This window comes from Oxyura jamaicensis, chromosome 19 (genome assembly GCF_011077185.1).
Source record: "Oxyura jamaicensis isolate SHBP4307 breed ruddy duck chromosome 19, BPBGC_Ojam_1.0, whole genome shotgun sequence".
Lineage (NCBI taxonomy): Eukaryota > Metazoa > Chordata > Aves > Anseriformes > Anatidae > Oxyura > Oxyura jamaicensis.
Window position 1 is genome coordinate 7,627,000 of NC_048911.1, and position 15,382 is coordinate 7,642,381.

At 39.6% G+C, this 15,382-nt stretch overlaps 2 protein-coding genes and 1 long non-coding RNA gene across 6 annotated transcripts in view; 2 read left to right on the plus strand and 1 right to left on the minus strand.

The window, feature by feature from the left end:
- The window catches only part of SHPK (sedoheptulokinase), a 9,357-nt gene extending 7,660 nt beyond the window's left edge, over nt 1-1,697 (plus strand). For both annotated transcript variants that reach the window (XM_035342994.1, XM_035342993.1), the window contains 2 exons: nt 44-244; nt 1,280-1,697. In XM_035342994.1, coding sequence (XP_035198885.1) covers nt 44-244; nt 1,280-1,674 — 596 coding nt within the window. In that variant the 3' untranslated portion in view covers nt 1,675-1,697. The remainder of the gene's footprint in view (nt 1-43; nt 245-1,279) is intronic.
- The window catches only part of LOC118176201, a 13,037-nt gene extending 5,755 nt beyond the window's left edge, over nt 1-7,282 (minus strand). Inside the window, exon 1 of the long non-coding RNA XR_004755296.1 lies at nt 6,957-7,282. This is a non-coding gene — a long non-coding RNA (uncharacterized LOC118176201). The remainder of the gene's footprint in view (nt 1-6,956) is intronic.
- LOC118176188 (transient receptor potential cation channel subfamily V member 1-like) lies at nt 2,999-15,294 on the plus strand. Of its 3 annotated transcripts, none has more exons than XM_035342987.1 (17): nt 2,999-3,016; nt 3,954-4,147; nt 5,914-6,229; nt 6,769-6,935; nt 7,278-7,430; nt 7,808-7,948; nt 8,452-8,750; nt 9,412-9,588; nt 9,716-9,880; nt 10,157-10,252; nt 10,882-10,952; nt 11,682-11,847; nt 12,585-12,651; nt 13,066-13,382; nt 13,980-14,107; nt 14,305-14,420; nt 14,952-15,294. In XM_035342987.1, exons 3-17 carry the CDS (start codon nt 5,928-5,930, stop codon nt 15,116-15,118), a joined length of 2,532 nt encoding a protein of 843 aa, XP_035198878.1. In that variant the 5' UTR covers nt 2,999-3,016; nt 3,954-4,147; nt 5,914-5,927; the 3' UTR covers nt 15,119-15,294. The 3 variants fall into 3 exon arrangements, 2 of the variants coding, with proteins under 2 accessions (XP_035198878.1, XP_035198879.1); XM_035342988.1 differs by lacking the exon at nt 2,999-3,016 and adding an exon at nt 4,859-4,885 and having other exon boundaries at nt 3,775-4,147; XR_004755291.1 differs by lacking the exons at nt 2,999-3,016; nt 14,952-15,294 and having other exon boundaries at nt 3,649-4,147; nt 13,913-14,107.
- Nucleotides 15,295-15,382: the final 88 nt, after the last annotated feature.

Below are 15,382 nucleotides of genomic sequence, written 5' to 3' on the forward strand. Positions count from 1 at the left end.
GCCTAGTAAAACGCTGATTTTTTTTTTTTCTTTTGTGTTCTAGTTCTCAATATTAGTACCTCTGCTCAGCTGACCATCTCAATGCCCCCTGGTTTCCAGCCTCCAGAGACACCAGAACCTTCGTCGGCTGTTACTTACTTTCCCTACTTCAACGGTGACTACTTGGCAGTGGCAGCATCACTTAATGGAGGCAATGTGCTAGCAACATTTGTGGACATGGTGTCACAGTGGATTGAAGATCTGGGTAAGTTCTTCAAGTATCATTAAGGCTTGAAATTGAGGTTGATCAGTAAGGTAAAGGGAAGCTGAGGCAAAGAAACAAGTATAGAGCTGTTTCTTCATGCCACAGAAGGAATGAGGATATAACTCCTGGGTCATATTTCCCAGATGTCTGGAATTTCCTTCTGAAGCTAATGAACATGCTGGGACAGTCATCCTTGGACTCCACATTCACTTTGCTTCTAGCTTTTGCGTTTTCTTTTGTTTTAAGAACACGAGAATATTTTTGCAAGTTGTTTTTAAAAGGAAAGGTCAGCAAATTTGAGGACAGCCACTGATTTCCTATGACTGCAATCAGAAGGAGTCCCTTGATTGTATCAGTTGCCTTTTACTGCATATTTTGCAGCAGTCTAATGGATTTTAAGGCTAAAACTCACGTAGTATCTTCTAAGTGCTTTAAACATGGACTTTGAACTCACGGTGGTTTGTTTGTTTGTTGTTGTTATATATCTTCCTCACTTTTTTCTGGAGTTGTATTTGATATGTCATCTTACTCATTACAAAGGAAAAAAACAGCTTGTATTTAATGTCTATTTCTGCTCCTGGGTATACCCAGGGTCCTCCATTTCCGTGCTCTGTCATTCCCATTTGTGAAATGAGAAGTAATTATCACATTAAATTTGAGTGTTTTACACACACACATGTATATAAAATCTCCTGGGTTTCGCAGTGCAGAAATAAGTTCTGAAATCATTCTTTCTGTGAGTTCTTGAAGTGAACTCTGCATTCAGCTTCGGTAGCTGGATTGCGTACGAAGTCTGCCATTAGTGCCTTTAGAGATGTTGGTTCTGATCAGAAAAAGATTTCTAGTATTACAGATATTAGATACAGTTGGATAGAGAACTGGGGCTTATAATCCTGGAAAAACAATTACCTTTCATACTGGGGAAAAAAGCGTACAGTATTTTGCTGAAAAGTGGATCAGTGCCCATTTTAAGTCTCTGCATGTAAGATATACCAGATCTCTTCAGCTGAGTAACATGGTATTTCCCATATGCAGGACTTCAGGTTCAGGAGTCTGCCATCTACGCAAAGATAATCAAAGCAGCTTTGGCCCAAGATGACAGCAAACTCTCGATCCACCCAACCATATTTGGAGAGAGACATGTTCCTGAGCAGTTGGCTTCAGTGACCAGTATTGCTGTCTCTGAGCTCTCCTTGGGTCATGTAACCAGAGCTCTGTGCCGTGGCATCATTGAAAACCTCAGCTCCATGTTGCCAGTGCAACGCCTGATGGAGACAGGAGTGAGCAGAATTCTGGGGAGTGGGAGTGCCCTCGCCAGGAATGAAGTGCTGAGGCAGGAAGTGGAAAGGATTTTTCCATTCCCTGTGGTTTATGGGAAGGACGTCGATGCTGCTGTGGGGGCTGCCATGGTGATGTTCCACAGAAAATAAAGTTACTGTTTAGAATGGCCTGAGATGCATCGTCCTTTTTTTGTTCTTGGCTGTACAGTGTTTCCTTTCACTTTCTCACTTTTTCTGGAGTTGTATTCAGTGTGTCATCTTACTCATTACAATGGAAAACACAGCTTGTATTTAATGTCTGTTTCTGCTCCTGGGCATACACAGGGCCCTCCATTTCCTTGCTCTGTCATTCTCATTTGTGAAATGAAACATAATTATCACATTAAATTTGACTGAGTGACAAGGAAAAATCCATTAACTTTCTGCATAAAATGACACTTCATGTGAGGCTCATTTTCCTGGTAGGAAGTACATTTAGGAGGGCTAGGAGAAACGAGCAGCTTTTGTAACTTAGTCTGATGCTTTCATTAGAGACTTCTTGTCCTTACAATTTCTCACTGTATGCATACATAAAGGCAACAGACCAAGATACCTGTTTTATTTGGTTTTATTTGGTATTTTATTCTTCACAAAATGAATGCCAGTTCTCATGCATTGCATGTTGTCTCTGTAAAAGATGGAACACAGCCTGGGCTTGCATGTTGACAAAAACAATCAAAATAAACCATAGAATGTTGTTTCTGTGACTGCTCAAGTCTGTTGGAGTGGACTAAGGTCAAAGGAACGGGTAGGCCAGTACCATGACTGACGATACCTGGAATGCAAGGCTTATGGGAGATGTATTCACAGGGTATTTACCAGGAACTGGTACAATTGTGGCCTGGTTTAGGTTCTATTAGCAAAGGCAAGAAGTTAAAAAAGGCAAGTTGTTAAAAAACACTCGAGCACAGAAGTTGCGTGAAATCTATGTACCATGCAAAGCTATGGGATATAGGCCCAAGAGAAGGAATAAATTTCCTTTGTTTGCTACTGGCCTGTTTTGTTAAGCATTCACACATTCTTATGAGCTCACACCTATAAACGAGATCCCTGCTGAGGCAGAATAGGCTATTTCCAACAACTATGGCAAAAAGTAATGGAATTGCTGCTGCTAAGAAGGAAGTAACATCTTCACAAGAAACAGAAATCAAGGAGGCTGATGAAAGAGACATCAAAGCTCAGAAAATGACAGCAAGCTCCCAAACTGTGCACATGAGAGCATGGGAAGACTTGAGAGGAGCTGATGCCTGGAACGGGAGAAGAGAAAGAAGGAGCATGCAGCAAAAGCAGCAAGGAAGAAGCTAGAGACTGAATACAGGAGACCCTCCTCTGAGCTTTATGGTTTTCTTACTAAGCTGTGCCTTGGAAGTGGTGAAGGAGTTAATCATAATGTTGAAGCAGATTCTCAGTGCAGCAAAGCTCCAGGAGGACCAGCCAAGGACCTGGGTTATTGGTAATCCATACTTATGCATTAATAAACAGGCATTTTATTTCTTTTGAGTACAATGTCATAAGGTGTTTTAAGTGGTATAATTAGTTTGCTATTAAATAGGCAATTATATTATTCTTTTATATATAGATAGATGGCAAGACTAGAAAGATCTTTTATGATCCTATTTACCTTTTATGATCCTAGTTACCTTTTGCGAAACATAAACCAGATAATTTCATTGAATAATTAAGATTATCCAGACCACGGGAGCTAGAGGTCTGGTGGTTTCTTCTAGCCTAACAGCTATAGCCTATTGGCTTAACTTTGCAGAAATCTCTCTCTCTAGCCTAGTCTTTGGCAGAAAGATACTATATAAATGATACATTTAACTGAGGTCTTCATTTTAATGGTGTTAGATGAGTTCTGGATTAGATAAGACTTTTTTTCCTAATGACATTAATATTTAAAAGCTTTCTGTTATATATTATTTAAATAAAGCATAGTAGGAATGTGGAGTGATAAAATGTCCTTAAGACTTTTGTCCTTGGGTTCTCCTTCTACTCTGTTCAGAATCAGCTTGTCTCTTGTCTTTAAAATATTTCATGGGGCTTTATAGTAGCCGCCCAAGAGTGTCCAAAAAGATGAATGATCTCAGAGAAGGGCTGTGGCATATTTTACAAAGTTTTGTCAAGTGAAATGAAACTGTGACCCACAGAAACAATAGCTTTCTTTTTTTTTTTTTTTTTTTTTTTTTAAGCTTGAGTGTATTTACAAAGAGGAAATCTGTAGAGGAGGATCCATTACTAAATGCAATTAGTGTGATGGTGGTGGTGGGGATAACAACAACTTGCTGTGATTCTTGTAAAGAGCTTTGCTAAGCTCCTGGGAATAGAACCTACTGATGCTTCTTGTTCCAGAATTGTTCTTAATGATTTTATTTCTCTATTTTCTGTTCTAGTGAATTTCCCTTTATTCTAAAGAATCAGCAGCACATAGAACAATTTTCCAGACGAAGTGGAGAAGCAAGCTCTGAGGTCTTTGCAGCCCAGGCACCTAGGAGGAAGAATCTCTGGCACCAAATTCCTGTAGAACAGAGATTGTTTACTGAGACTGGACTATTTTGTGGAAGACAGGATTTTTTTTACAATATTTGTAAGTTCTGTATGTATATTTGAATAGCATGCTTGCTAGTTATTTGTAAACTCTTAAGTATTTATTATAAGTTGTGATTCAGTTAGTCCTTCTTAAAAAAACATTTCCTCATTTATTGAATCAAGCTTTGATGTACATAGGATTCTGAGAGTTAGGTAGGTTTATTTGTTTTTCCAGGATATATAATCTTTTTTTATTTTATTATTGTTTTTTTTTTTTAATTTATTTTAAGAATCTTTTCATAGAATTTAAAGATTATTTCTTGTGCAAATTCATACATACAAGGAAATGCAGTTTTGTCCTCATCATCAAAGATGCTACCAATGGACATTAGAAATAAATTGAGTAATCATAATTATAACTGAAACAGGTTTGAGTAGATTGTCAGGAAGACAGGATTAAATCCATTCTGCTGATTCTAATATTGTACTTATTCTGTAGGAAATACATTATTCCATTCTGCATAGCCATCTCCCTGACATTTTTGGCTCAATCCACATTGATTTAAATGAGACCAAAAATGAAAATCAAACACGACTGTATTCCCAGTGTATTTTTTCCTTTTCTTTAAAGAAGTTTTTATAACTTTTTCCCTAAAGTAATTGTTCTTCCATATTTTTAGTATCATATTCCAAATGAGAGTATTTTTCTTCAAATTACTTATTTCTTATAGAACGATTAAGTTAATAAGGTATTATGTTATTTTTTCAGAGTGATTGTGCACAAGAAACTTGAAAGGTGAGCACAGAGGACGCAGCAAGTTAAACTGCAGCCTTTAGTATTTCCTCTATACTATGCTATTTTGCTTTCGGTTACCCTAAATGTGCAAGTTTGCAAATTGATGTTTTCTTTACATGTGTATTATACAAAATTACAGAAAGTGCAAATGCATAAGAAGAGTCTTTTTACCATCCTACTTTCACATGAAAATGTAAGTGATCGTTAATGTAAATATTAACTAGTTCCAGAGAACTGAAAATCTAGCTTTAATGTACAATGTAGGGTTGCAGATAATCCCTCAGAAAAATTTTGTGAAGAGAAAAACCCTCAGCGCTTATTTATGACATTGATTTCAAACTGATTGTACAGAGGTGATTATGGAGCACTGTAATTGGTTTATAATTGAAGGCTTTTTGAAGATTTTGTGACACTCCTGTGTTCAGAGCACAAAGATTCTGAAGCAGTCTAGAATTTTAGAATGTGTTTCTAAAGCTGTTCATCTCCTTCTAAAAGTCAGCTATGTAGCAGTTCCAGTATGAAGTATTCCTTTGCTGGAGTTAAAAGAATGTTTTGCGTTCAGTGACATGAATACAAACATTTGGCTGTTGAAAACAGTTTGATAAGAAAGCAGAGAAAAAAAATCCCTGCTCATATCTTCAGCATGGCCTGTTTGTTAACTTGCATCAAATTCTTTGTGGCTGTAAATCACTCAAGATCAGACCTGTGGTCTTACAGTAATCTCTTAGCTGTGGTAACCTTTTCCTATCTGTTTTCTAGTCTCATGTCTGAGGTGACACTAATCTCACAAAAATCACATGCCCCAACTTTCATCTAGCACTGTTGTAACTCTGGTAAAGCCATTAAGTGATAATTTTCCTATATGCAGTAAGCCCTCTGCTCATGATCGTTAAAATAAGGTTATGGCACCATGATACCAAGCTTTTCTTAAAGGCCTGATATAATCCTGAGAATATATGGTGGCACAAAACAGAAAATAGAGGGTGCTCTGAAGTGCTTACTTGAGGTGTTTTTGTGGTTCCTCACAGACTGCCTGTTCATCATGTCTTCCATTCTTGGGAAGATGAAGAAATTTGGCAGTTCTGACCTGGAGGAATCTGAAGTGACAGATGAACACACGGATGGGGAGGACTCTGCACTGGAAACACCTGACAGCCTCCAGGGTACCCTCAGCACCAAGGTGCAGCCACCTAAAAGCAACATCTTTGCAAGACGTGGGAGGTTTGTGATGGGGGATAGTGACAAGGACATGGCTCCCATGGATTCCTTCTACCAGATGGATCACCTGATGGCACCTTCTGTCATCAAATTTCACACCAATTTGGAGAGAGGGAAACTTCACAAGTAAGTTTGTGTTGTAAGATGTGGTTTGTATTGGACATATTTTGACAGTTGTAGACTGTGCTTCTTGTAGTATTCTAATACATTCTTCAGCAGTATGTATTCACTCTGCATTTGTATGCCTGTTTTCTCAGTTTCACTATTTTTAGTGCCCAAAGGAAGGAGTGTTTTATCTGAAACTGTTAATAGCTGTTGTCTCTTGGCATCTCTGAAAATTTAGTCTATGGGTGTCTTGTCCAAAGTTAGTCATAAGCCTTAGTCCACATGCTCAAAGCTGTTCAGTAAATGGACATCACTCAGAATAACATAGGATTGTCTGGCAACCAGGCCTGCAGTTAGACTGTCATACTTCAGTTTCTCTCTTAAGTCTTGTTTTCAGCTTTTCAGCAGCAAACACGTAACTTTGTCAGGACAATTGCTTGCAGACATTATTTTGTACATTTTGCAGATCCATCTATACTAATCAGCAGTGCTTGCTATTTCTGGTAGTTCATAAAAAGACTGCTAAATATCTGTCTTAAACTGAAAATTTCCCTCGTTAGGCTCCTATCTACAGATTCCATCACAGGCTGCTCTGAAAAAGCTTTCAAGTTCTATGACCGCAGAAGGATCTTTGATGCTGTAGCCCAAGGCAACACAAGGGACCTGGATGATCTGCTACTCTATCTTAATAGGACCTTGAAGCATCTCACAGATGATGAATTCAAAGGTAACACTTAGTGTCATGTACCTTAAATTGCCCTTGTCTTCTTCCAGTAGTACTCTGGAGATGGGCAGGGGGAGAGGCAGATGGACAAAAAAACAAAACAAAACAACAACAACAAAAATGCACAAAACAACATTGATGTTAAGTGTGAAGTAGCTGCACAAGGTCCTCTAATAGCCTGTCCTGTCCATCCCTACTGAAGGAGAAATCAAAAAAGTTTAAGTTTGTGAAATTCTGAATGGGCTTTCCTGTGTTTTCATAACAGTCTCATTAATTTTTGTATGTCTGGAAGTAGATGGTGGGTTTCTAGTCACATCTATGTAGCTATGATCTTGTTTGTTACAGAACCAGAAACTGGGAAAACCTGCTTACTGAAAGCCATGCTGAATCTACATGATGGGAAAAATGATACTATTCCCTTGCTGCTGGAAATTGCAAAGAAAACTGGAACTCTGAAAGAGTTTGTTAATGCAGAGTATACTGACAACTACTACAAGGGTAAGAGAGCAGTGAATACTGTGAATACTCTTGCTGATAAGACTGAAGAGAGGGTAACGCAGGGCTCTCAAACAGTCTTGGATGAGGTCTTATGCTTGAGGATGCAGCATCAAAAGTTCCAGTGTGTGATTAACAATCAGTGCATTCATGCTAGGCAGTCTTTTGTTAGACGGGTGCAGTATTCTACTCTTTGTGACAGTGATTTAACAGCAAGTTAGGGGACTTGCATTTGCTGTTTGTGCCATCTTTTTGTTTAATTCTAGAGTAAAGAGCTCTCAATTCCACCATCTGACATGGAGCTGGATGAATTGTGGTGCCTGAAAGCTCTCAGTCTGTATTAAATGCTTAAGATTTGTCTCTGACGAGTGTCTCTGTAGGCCAGACTGCACTCCACATTGCCATTGAGAGAAGGAACATGTACCTGGTGAAGCTCTTGGTCCAGAATGGAGCAGATGTTCATGCAAGAGCCTGTGGGGAGTTCTTCAGGAAAATCAAAGGGAAACCTGGTTTTTATTTCGGTAAGAGTAAGCACAGCATGGGCTTTATTGATTGAGTTATCCCAGAATTATCCCAAGTGTAAACTGTTAAATAATCCTGTTCATGTGAGACTGGAGGCTCAGAAGTCATAAATAGTTTAATCCACCACTTAGTCAAGACACTTACTCCCAAAGACTGAGATTATAAAGAAACACAGTTGGTAGCTGATGGTATTAATTTCAGCTTGGTGTCCGCATCCCTTTGTTTTCTGGGCACTATGTCCTTTGAAAGGTTTTAACCTTTCACTGGTCTTCGTTTTGGTGCTTTTCTAAGCAGCCATGTTTCTGTAGTGCAGTTAAACCAAAGAAAATGTGATTCAAGCAGCTATCAGAAGAATTGATGCTATTTTAGATGGAGAAATTCATCTCTCTTTCTCATGGTGAAAGTTGAAAACAACATGGTCTCCTTTCTGTTTTTGGATGTGTAGTGAGGCTTGCATATGCAGTGGGGTTTCTAACCACTCATTCTCATTGCTTATCTGTAGGAGAGCTGCCTCTCTCCCTGGCTGCCTGTACCAACCAGCTCTGCATTGTGAAATTCCTCCTGGAGAACCCGTACCAGGCTGCCAACATCGCTGCTGAGGACTCCATGGGCAATATGGTCCTGCATACCCTGGTGGAGATTGCAGACAATACTAAGGATAATACCAAGTTTGTTACCAAGATGTATAATAACATATTGATCCTTGGTGCCAAAATTAATCCAATCCTGAAGTTAGAAGAACTTACCAACAAGAAAGGGCTGACTCCATTAACTCTGGCAGCTAAAACAGGGAAGATAGGGGTAGGTGAGCAAATGTGTCCAGCTGTCCTATCACTGCATCAAGTTATACAGAGTACATGCAAAACATCTAGGCAGGACAGGTTTTATCACTGCTTATTGCTGGGGCTTTTCAGTTAAGAGGAATTAATGCTGCAGTGTAACATGCAAAACCGCATAGTACTTAAAGCCTGTGAGGGGTGCTTGCGTGCACATGCACGCCTACCCAACTGGCATTATGTATATGCTAGCAGTATACAGGACAGCCCAGGTAGAAACAGAAAGTGGGTTTCTGCTGTTACCTGAACTAGAAGAGGTCTTGTACCTTTGACTGACTGAAAGTCCCTATTCAATGTGCCTGTACGCTCAGAGATGTGCAATGTACATCTCTGTATTTTTCTTGTGTGTTGAAACAGATAATGGCAAGTTGTAAGTGGTAGAAAGCAAAGAAATGGGCTTCCTTCCACATTTATATTTTTCATCCACTAGCATATAGTCAGTAAATTAATATTGTTTACTTCAGACTTTGATCTCTGCAGTGCTCCAGCAGATTGACTTCAGCATAGTTAAATTGTGTTAATCTAAATTAAAGCAATCCACTCTTACAGAGATACTGAGGAACTAAAAGCCCATTAACACTGAAATGTTGTTTGAAATGTTGTTTGTATTGTTCTTTTGCAATTAGATTTTCGCTTACATCCTCAGACGAGAGATCAAAGACCCTGAGTGCAGGCACTTGTCTAGAAAGTTCACTGAATGGGCTTATGGGCCTGTCCACTCATCTCTTTATGACCTGTCCTGTATAGACACATGTGAGAAAAATTCAGTGCTTGAGATTATTGCGTACAGCAGTGAAACACCGGTGAGTATGCACCTCCTTGGCATTTTGTTTGCAGTCTGGGGAGGGAATGTTTGCTGAAGTTGAGTATCATTTGCTATTTTCAAAGTCCTGTGCATACTGGTCCTGTCAAGATTATCCTTCCATTCAGAATCGTCATGAGATGCTGCTGGTGGAACCCCTCAACAGGCTGCTGCAAGACAAGTGGGACCGGTTTGTCAAACACTTATTTTACTTCAACTTCTTTGTCTATACCATGCATATCATCATTCTCACTGCAGCCGCCTACTACAGACCTGTGGATAAGAAAGAAAAGGTATGTTACTCCTGTCACATGTCAGGAGAACCACACAGTGCATGTTATCCCAGATCAGCCTCCCATTTCAATGTGTGCTCTTAAGGTCAGTTTTCTGCCTTTCCTGAAGTTAGGAGGGAGATTTTGGCCCTGTTTGCTTTCCAGGAAAGCCTCGCCCCTTGCGGCAGCACATTCAGAAACTTAACCTGTTCCCTCAGAAATGAAGTTGCTTTCAGCTGCTGGGAAGGTCGGGTCTTTCCAGTTCTGCTGAACATCTCTGTCTTTTGTCTTACCCAGCCTCCCTTCACGTTTGGTCACAGCACAGGGGAATATTTTCGAGTGACTGGAGAGATCCTGAGTGTACTGGGAGGACTCTATTTTTTTTTCAGAGGGGTAAGATATTTGAAACTTTTCCTTTTTGCTGTTTGGGTAAGTGTAGGTGAAAACCAAACCTGCCTTTTGCATTCATTAGAATTGGTTGCCAAGATAATCCACATTCCATATTTTAGTTGAGAGCTACAAAGCCTTTTTGTTGGCCTGGTTAGGTTACTAACAAGCCCTCAGGCTAAGGTTTTATCTATTGTATAAAAAAGAAGGCCTTATGATGTCAATGAGCATCTGAGTAATTAGCCTAGCCAAAGCTTAAGCATGGATTTTGCAAGTAGCTAAGCCTACACTAAAGATTCTGTTTTAGCTTAAAGGCAGTCTTCTTTCTCTTGGCAGCCAATGGATAGTGTCCAGTGAATCACAGGTCCTCAGACCACTGACTTGAATAGGTTGGTGTCATCAAAAGATGCCCTAGATGTAAAGGAAATCTAGCATTGTGAAAAGAGTCCTCCCTGGATCTTCTAACCGTGTTGTTTGAGCTATTCTTTTGTGATGCTGAATGAGTACCAGCTCTCTGGTATAGATACCAGCACTTAGTTGATGCATTCCCAAGGGATATTTACTCCCTTCCTTGGATGCAAACCTGGTCTTTATCCGCCCCCCAGCCCACTATGCCATTTTTTTTTCCCTTTCAGATACAGTATTTTCTGCAGAGGCGCCCATCATTGAAGACGCTGATAGTTGACAGCTACAGTGAGGTTCTTTTGTAAGTGCCAGTGTCTGATTGTATTCCAGCATGAAACACGAGTGTGTGAGATCTACATGTTTGACTTAAATCACTCCTAACAGGTATACAGTTATAGAATATCCCAAATTGGAAAGGACCCACAAGGATCACAGATTCCAGCTCCTAGCTCCACATAGGACCACCCAAAAATCAGACCATATGTCTGAGAGCATTGTCCAAGTGCTTCTTGAACTCCAACAGGCTCGGTACTGTGACCACTTCCTTGGGGAGCCTGTTCCAGTGCCCAAACACCCTCTCAGTGAAGAAACTTTTCACAATATCCAGCCTAAATCTCCCCTATTGCATATTCATGCTATTCTGTTAGGTCCTACTGCTGGTCACCAGATAGCAGAGATCAGAGCCTTCCCCTCCACTCCCACTCGTGAGGAAGCTGTAGGCCACCACGAGGTCTCCCCTAGTTCCCCTCTTCTCAAGGCTGAATGTACCAAGTGACTTCAGCTGCTCCTCGTATATTTTGCCCTCTAGACCCTTAAAGATACTTTGCCATAATTTCATAGGGCCTTACAAAATAGTTGAACAAGTGTATTTGCATCAGTAACTTCCTTTGGAGGTAAAGCAAATGAAGTATTTAGAAGTGTGGTGAATGTGTCATGCAGCAGAGTTAGGAATAGATTTCCAAGGCAGATTTGCAGTATAATGTATGCACTGGATGTGCAGATATCCTCCTATTCCTTGCTTATCTTTCAGCTTTGTTCACTCTTTGCTCCTCCTGAGCTCTGTGGTGCTGTACTTCTGTGGCCAGGAACTGTACGTGGCTTCCATGGTCTTCTCCTTGGCACTGGGCTGGGCTAACATGCTGTACTACACCCGTGGCTTCCAGCAGATGGGCATTTACTCTGTCATGATTGCAAAGGTCAGTCCAGTGAGTGAGTGATGAGGCCAGCAGAGAGCTCGGATCAGAAACCGCTGCCAACAGCCCCATTTCCAGGAGAAAATTCACCATATGTTTCCATGTTTGCCTTCCATGGGAAGGCCTATATCAGACTACTACAATCAGCCTTTATGTTCTCAGCAAAGAGATGCACTTTTTAAGTCACGTATAAAAAACACCTTCTCCTCCTCCCTGTGTTTTATAGCAGTCTTGATGCCTTTTATTTTTATTATTATACTTCAAAATAACAGTTGGATAGATGTGGATTTAAGTAGACTGAGAATAGTGCAGACTCGTGTGGTATGAAGTGGCACAGCTTTCTACCAGCTGGAAGTTTCCTTAGGAATAGTTTAAATCTTACCAAACAGAGCAATTAGCTAAGAGGCAGTAGCTGGCTAATAAACCTCTATGTATGAAGTAGCCAGCTAGCCCAAGAGGAGAAGAAAGAGGCAATTGTTTTAATGTGGTCTGTACTCACAAAGATGAAACTATTTGTCATGCATATGTCTTGCATATGTGTGTAAACTGTTGCTTGAATGACAGAAAAATGTTTTCTTATTAACACTGATTATCTCAGTGGGATAAATAACAGTTTAATGCATGATCAGCCAGTTCACAGCAAGTGTCTTCTTGAGCTGAAGGAATATTTTCTACCAATTTTTGTTTCAGTTTATATTTGAGTTTTTGCAATATATAAATTTTCTATTTCTGCATTACAGATGATCCTTAGAGATTTATGTCGCTTCATGTTTGTCTATCTAGTATTCCTCTTGGGATTTTCCACAGGTAATATCATACTTGAGGTTATTTTTTATCTTGAATCTCAGAAAATTACATGTTTCAAGTGGCTTAGAATATTTATTTTCAATTAGAAATTAAAATCAACCTTATTACAAAAATCTCTTCAGAATAACAATTATGTGTAGTAACTTCATACTGCTTTTTATCCCTTGGATCTCAAACTGCCTAGGAAAGCTGAATGGAAAAAGTCAGCCTGTTCTATGTAGACAAAACTGAGACAATGCATCTGAAATGGTGTCAGTAATGGGGAATATTTTATAGAGTGGTTTCACTGGGGACAAGGTGCCATGAAGATACTGTGTCATATCTGATACCTTTATGCTCATTTTCATTGCTTGCAGGAGAATTAAGATTTCAAATTATATTTTCATCTTGTATAGTATTCTTCTTTTGTAATAGCTGTGGTGACTTTAATTGAAGATGACAATGAGGGTCAGGACGCAAATACCTCTGAATATACCCGATGCTGCCATACGAAACGAGGCCGCACATCCTATAATAGTCTGTATTACACCTGCTTGGAGCTTTTCAAGTTCACTATTGGGATGGGAGACCTGGAGTTTACAGAGAACTACAGGTTTAAGTCTGTGTTTGTCATCCTTTTGGTTCTCTATGTCATCCTTACGTACATCCTCCTGCTCAACATGCTTATCGCACTGATGGGAGAAACTGTGAGCAAAATTGCACAGGAGAGCAAGAGCATCTGGAAACTCCAGGTATATTGGTTCTATGAGGTTATCCAAGAAGGAGGGTGTGGGGAATAATAAGAAAAATTAGAGGGAATCTGTAGAAGTTGACGTGTACATGATCTACATAATAGGCCACTGCTTCTTTCTGATTCCCCCAGACAGTTCCCCCATCAAAAAGTATATCGGTTCCTTTTCCGTGTATATTTGATGTTTTGTCTGAGCAGATGTTCCCAGTGTTGCACACATGTTCGGAATTTAAGAAAAGTACTTCTGTAATTAGCCAGAATTATTTGGGCTCTTGATGACGGAAAATCCTGATCAGCGTATGAAGACAGAGATTATGCAAGGGACAATAAAATATTTTTTTCCAGAATCTCAGACAAAGGAATATCTGCTTTTGTTTAGGGGTAAGAAAGGGAACTGCATAGTTCCAATCACACGGCAGTAATTCAGCACTTTAAATCCCATATTAACAGAGGTGATATATCAGAGAGGGGTGCAATGCCTTTTTTAAGATGATGAAAATGATAAGTGATTGTTTTTTGCTTTTTATAAAGGCAGAATTCAGGATTTGCATGACTGAAACAGCAGCTTCTCAGTGGTCTGCTTTCTTTTACCTGTTAGAGAGCCATCACTATCTTGGATATTGAAAACAGCTACTTGAACTGTGTGAGGCGCTCGTTCCGGTCTGGAAAGCAAGTCTTGGTGGGGGTCACACCTGATGGCCAAGATGATTACAGATGGTGCTTTAGGTAACCCGCTTGTATGTCAAATGAACAATCTTTTATAGACAAACAAGATGAAGGTATCTGGTAGGTGGGTACTGGGAAGCAGAACTCTTCCTCTGACAAGCTGTGTACTAGCACCGTCTCAATATGTGATACAAACTAATCCTGGAGTTGTCTGTTAAAGCTTAGAATAGTTATTGTTTTTGTTGTTCTTTCCCCAGGGTTGATGAAGTGAACTGGTCCACGTGGAATACTAATCTGGGCATAATCAACGAAGATCCTGGATACTATGGGGACCTCAAAAGAAATCCCAGTTACTCTATTAAGCCTGGCAGAGGTGAGGGTTACAGGGACCTAGATTCTAGTGATAGAAGCAGTACAGATTGATTGTTAGAGGGCAGTCAATTTATACACTTAAGGATAGTAGGTAAGTTAATGTCATTTTTTTTTTCAGTCAACACAAAATGTAAAGGACTAAATAGGTTCATTATTCACATAGTGGTTTTACTCTGTGGAATAAGTCTCATGGATTCATCATTCTGATTTTAGATTTTTATAAGCTGGACAATAAGTGCCAATTCTGAGGGCTTGGGACAGTGTATGATGGCAGACAGACAGCCAACAAGCTACTTTGGAGGCCACAAATAAAGCTTCCTATAACTTGGGGGGAATTCAGCTGAGTGTTTAACCCTAAGACAGTCTCTGCTGTGCCTGCCAGATGAAATATGAAAAACTGTTGGAACAGTAGGGGTGGGGGGACACAACATAAGGCCCTTTCTTCCTCCTTTCATCAGTTTTCTATATAAACTGCATGTATTTATTTTGTTTCTGTGGAAGAGAAAAAAATAACCATTCTTTTCCTTCTTAGTTTCAGGAAAAAACTGGAAAACTTTGGTTCCACTTTTAAGAGATGGAAGCAGGAGAGAAGAGACACAAAAACTACCAGAAGAAATCAAGTTAAAACCCATTTTGGAACCTTATTATGAGCCGGAGGATTCTGAGACATTGAAGGAATCTCTTCCAAAGTCAGTCTAATCTTATTTTGTTTTTCAGAAGGTTAATTCTAGTTGCCTGTGCTGGTCCTCACAAAGCAGGGCAATTAGAGCACTTCCTTCATAAGAACAGAGATTTATTGAAAAAGATCAAAGGACTAAGGAAATGACTGTGTGCAAGATTCATTGAGTATGCTAAATAAACTACTTGTTGTTTAAGCTTATGTCTTCATGGTTATTTTTAATATGAATCTGCAAGAAAGTGGCTGTTTACTACCTGGTTTGTATTTACTTGGCTAGATATTTG

Coding starts and splice junctions, on each gene's coding strand:
- LOC118176188 (XM_035342987.1), top strand. CDS start 5,928: ATGTCTTCCATTCTTGGGAAGATGAAGAAATTTGGCAGTTCTGACCTG. Junction 9,589..9,715: donor CGTACAGCAGTGAAACACCG/GTGAGTATGCAC, acceptor CCTTCCATTCAG/AATCGTCATGAGATGCTGCT. Junction 13,383..13,979: donor AGAGCATCTGGAAACTCCAG/GTATATTGGTTC, acceptor TTTACCTGTTAG/AGAGCCATCACTATCTTGGA.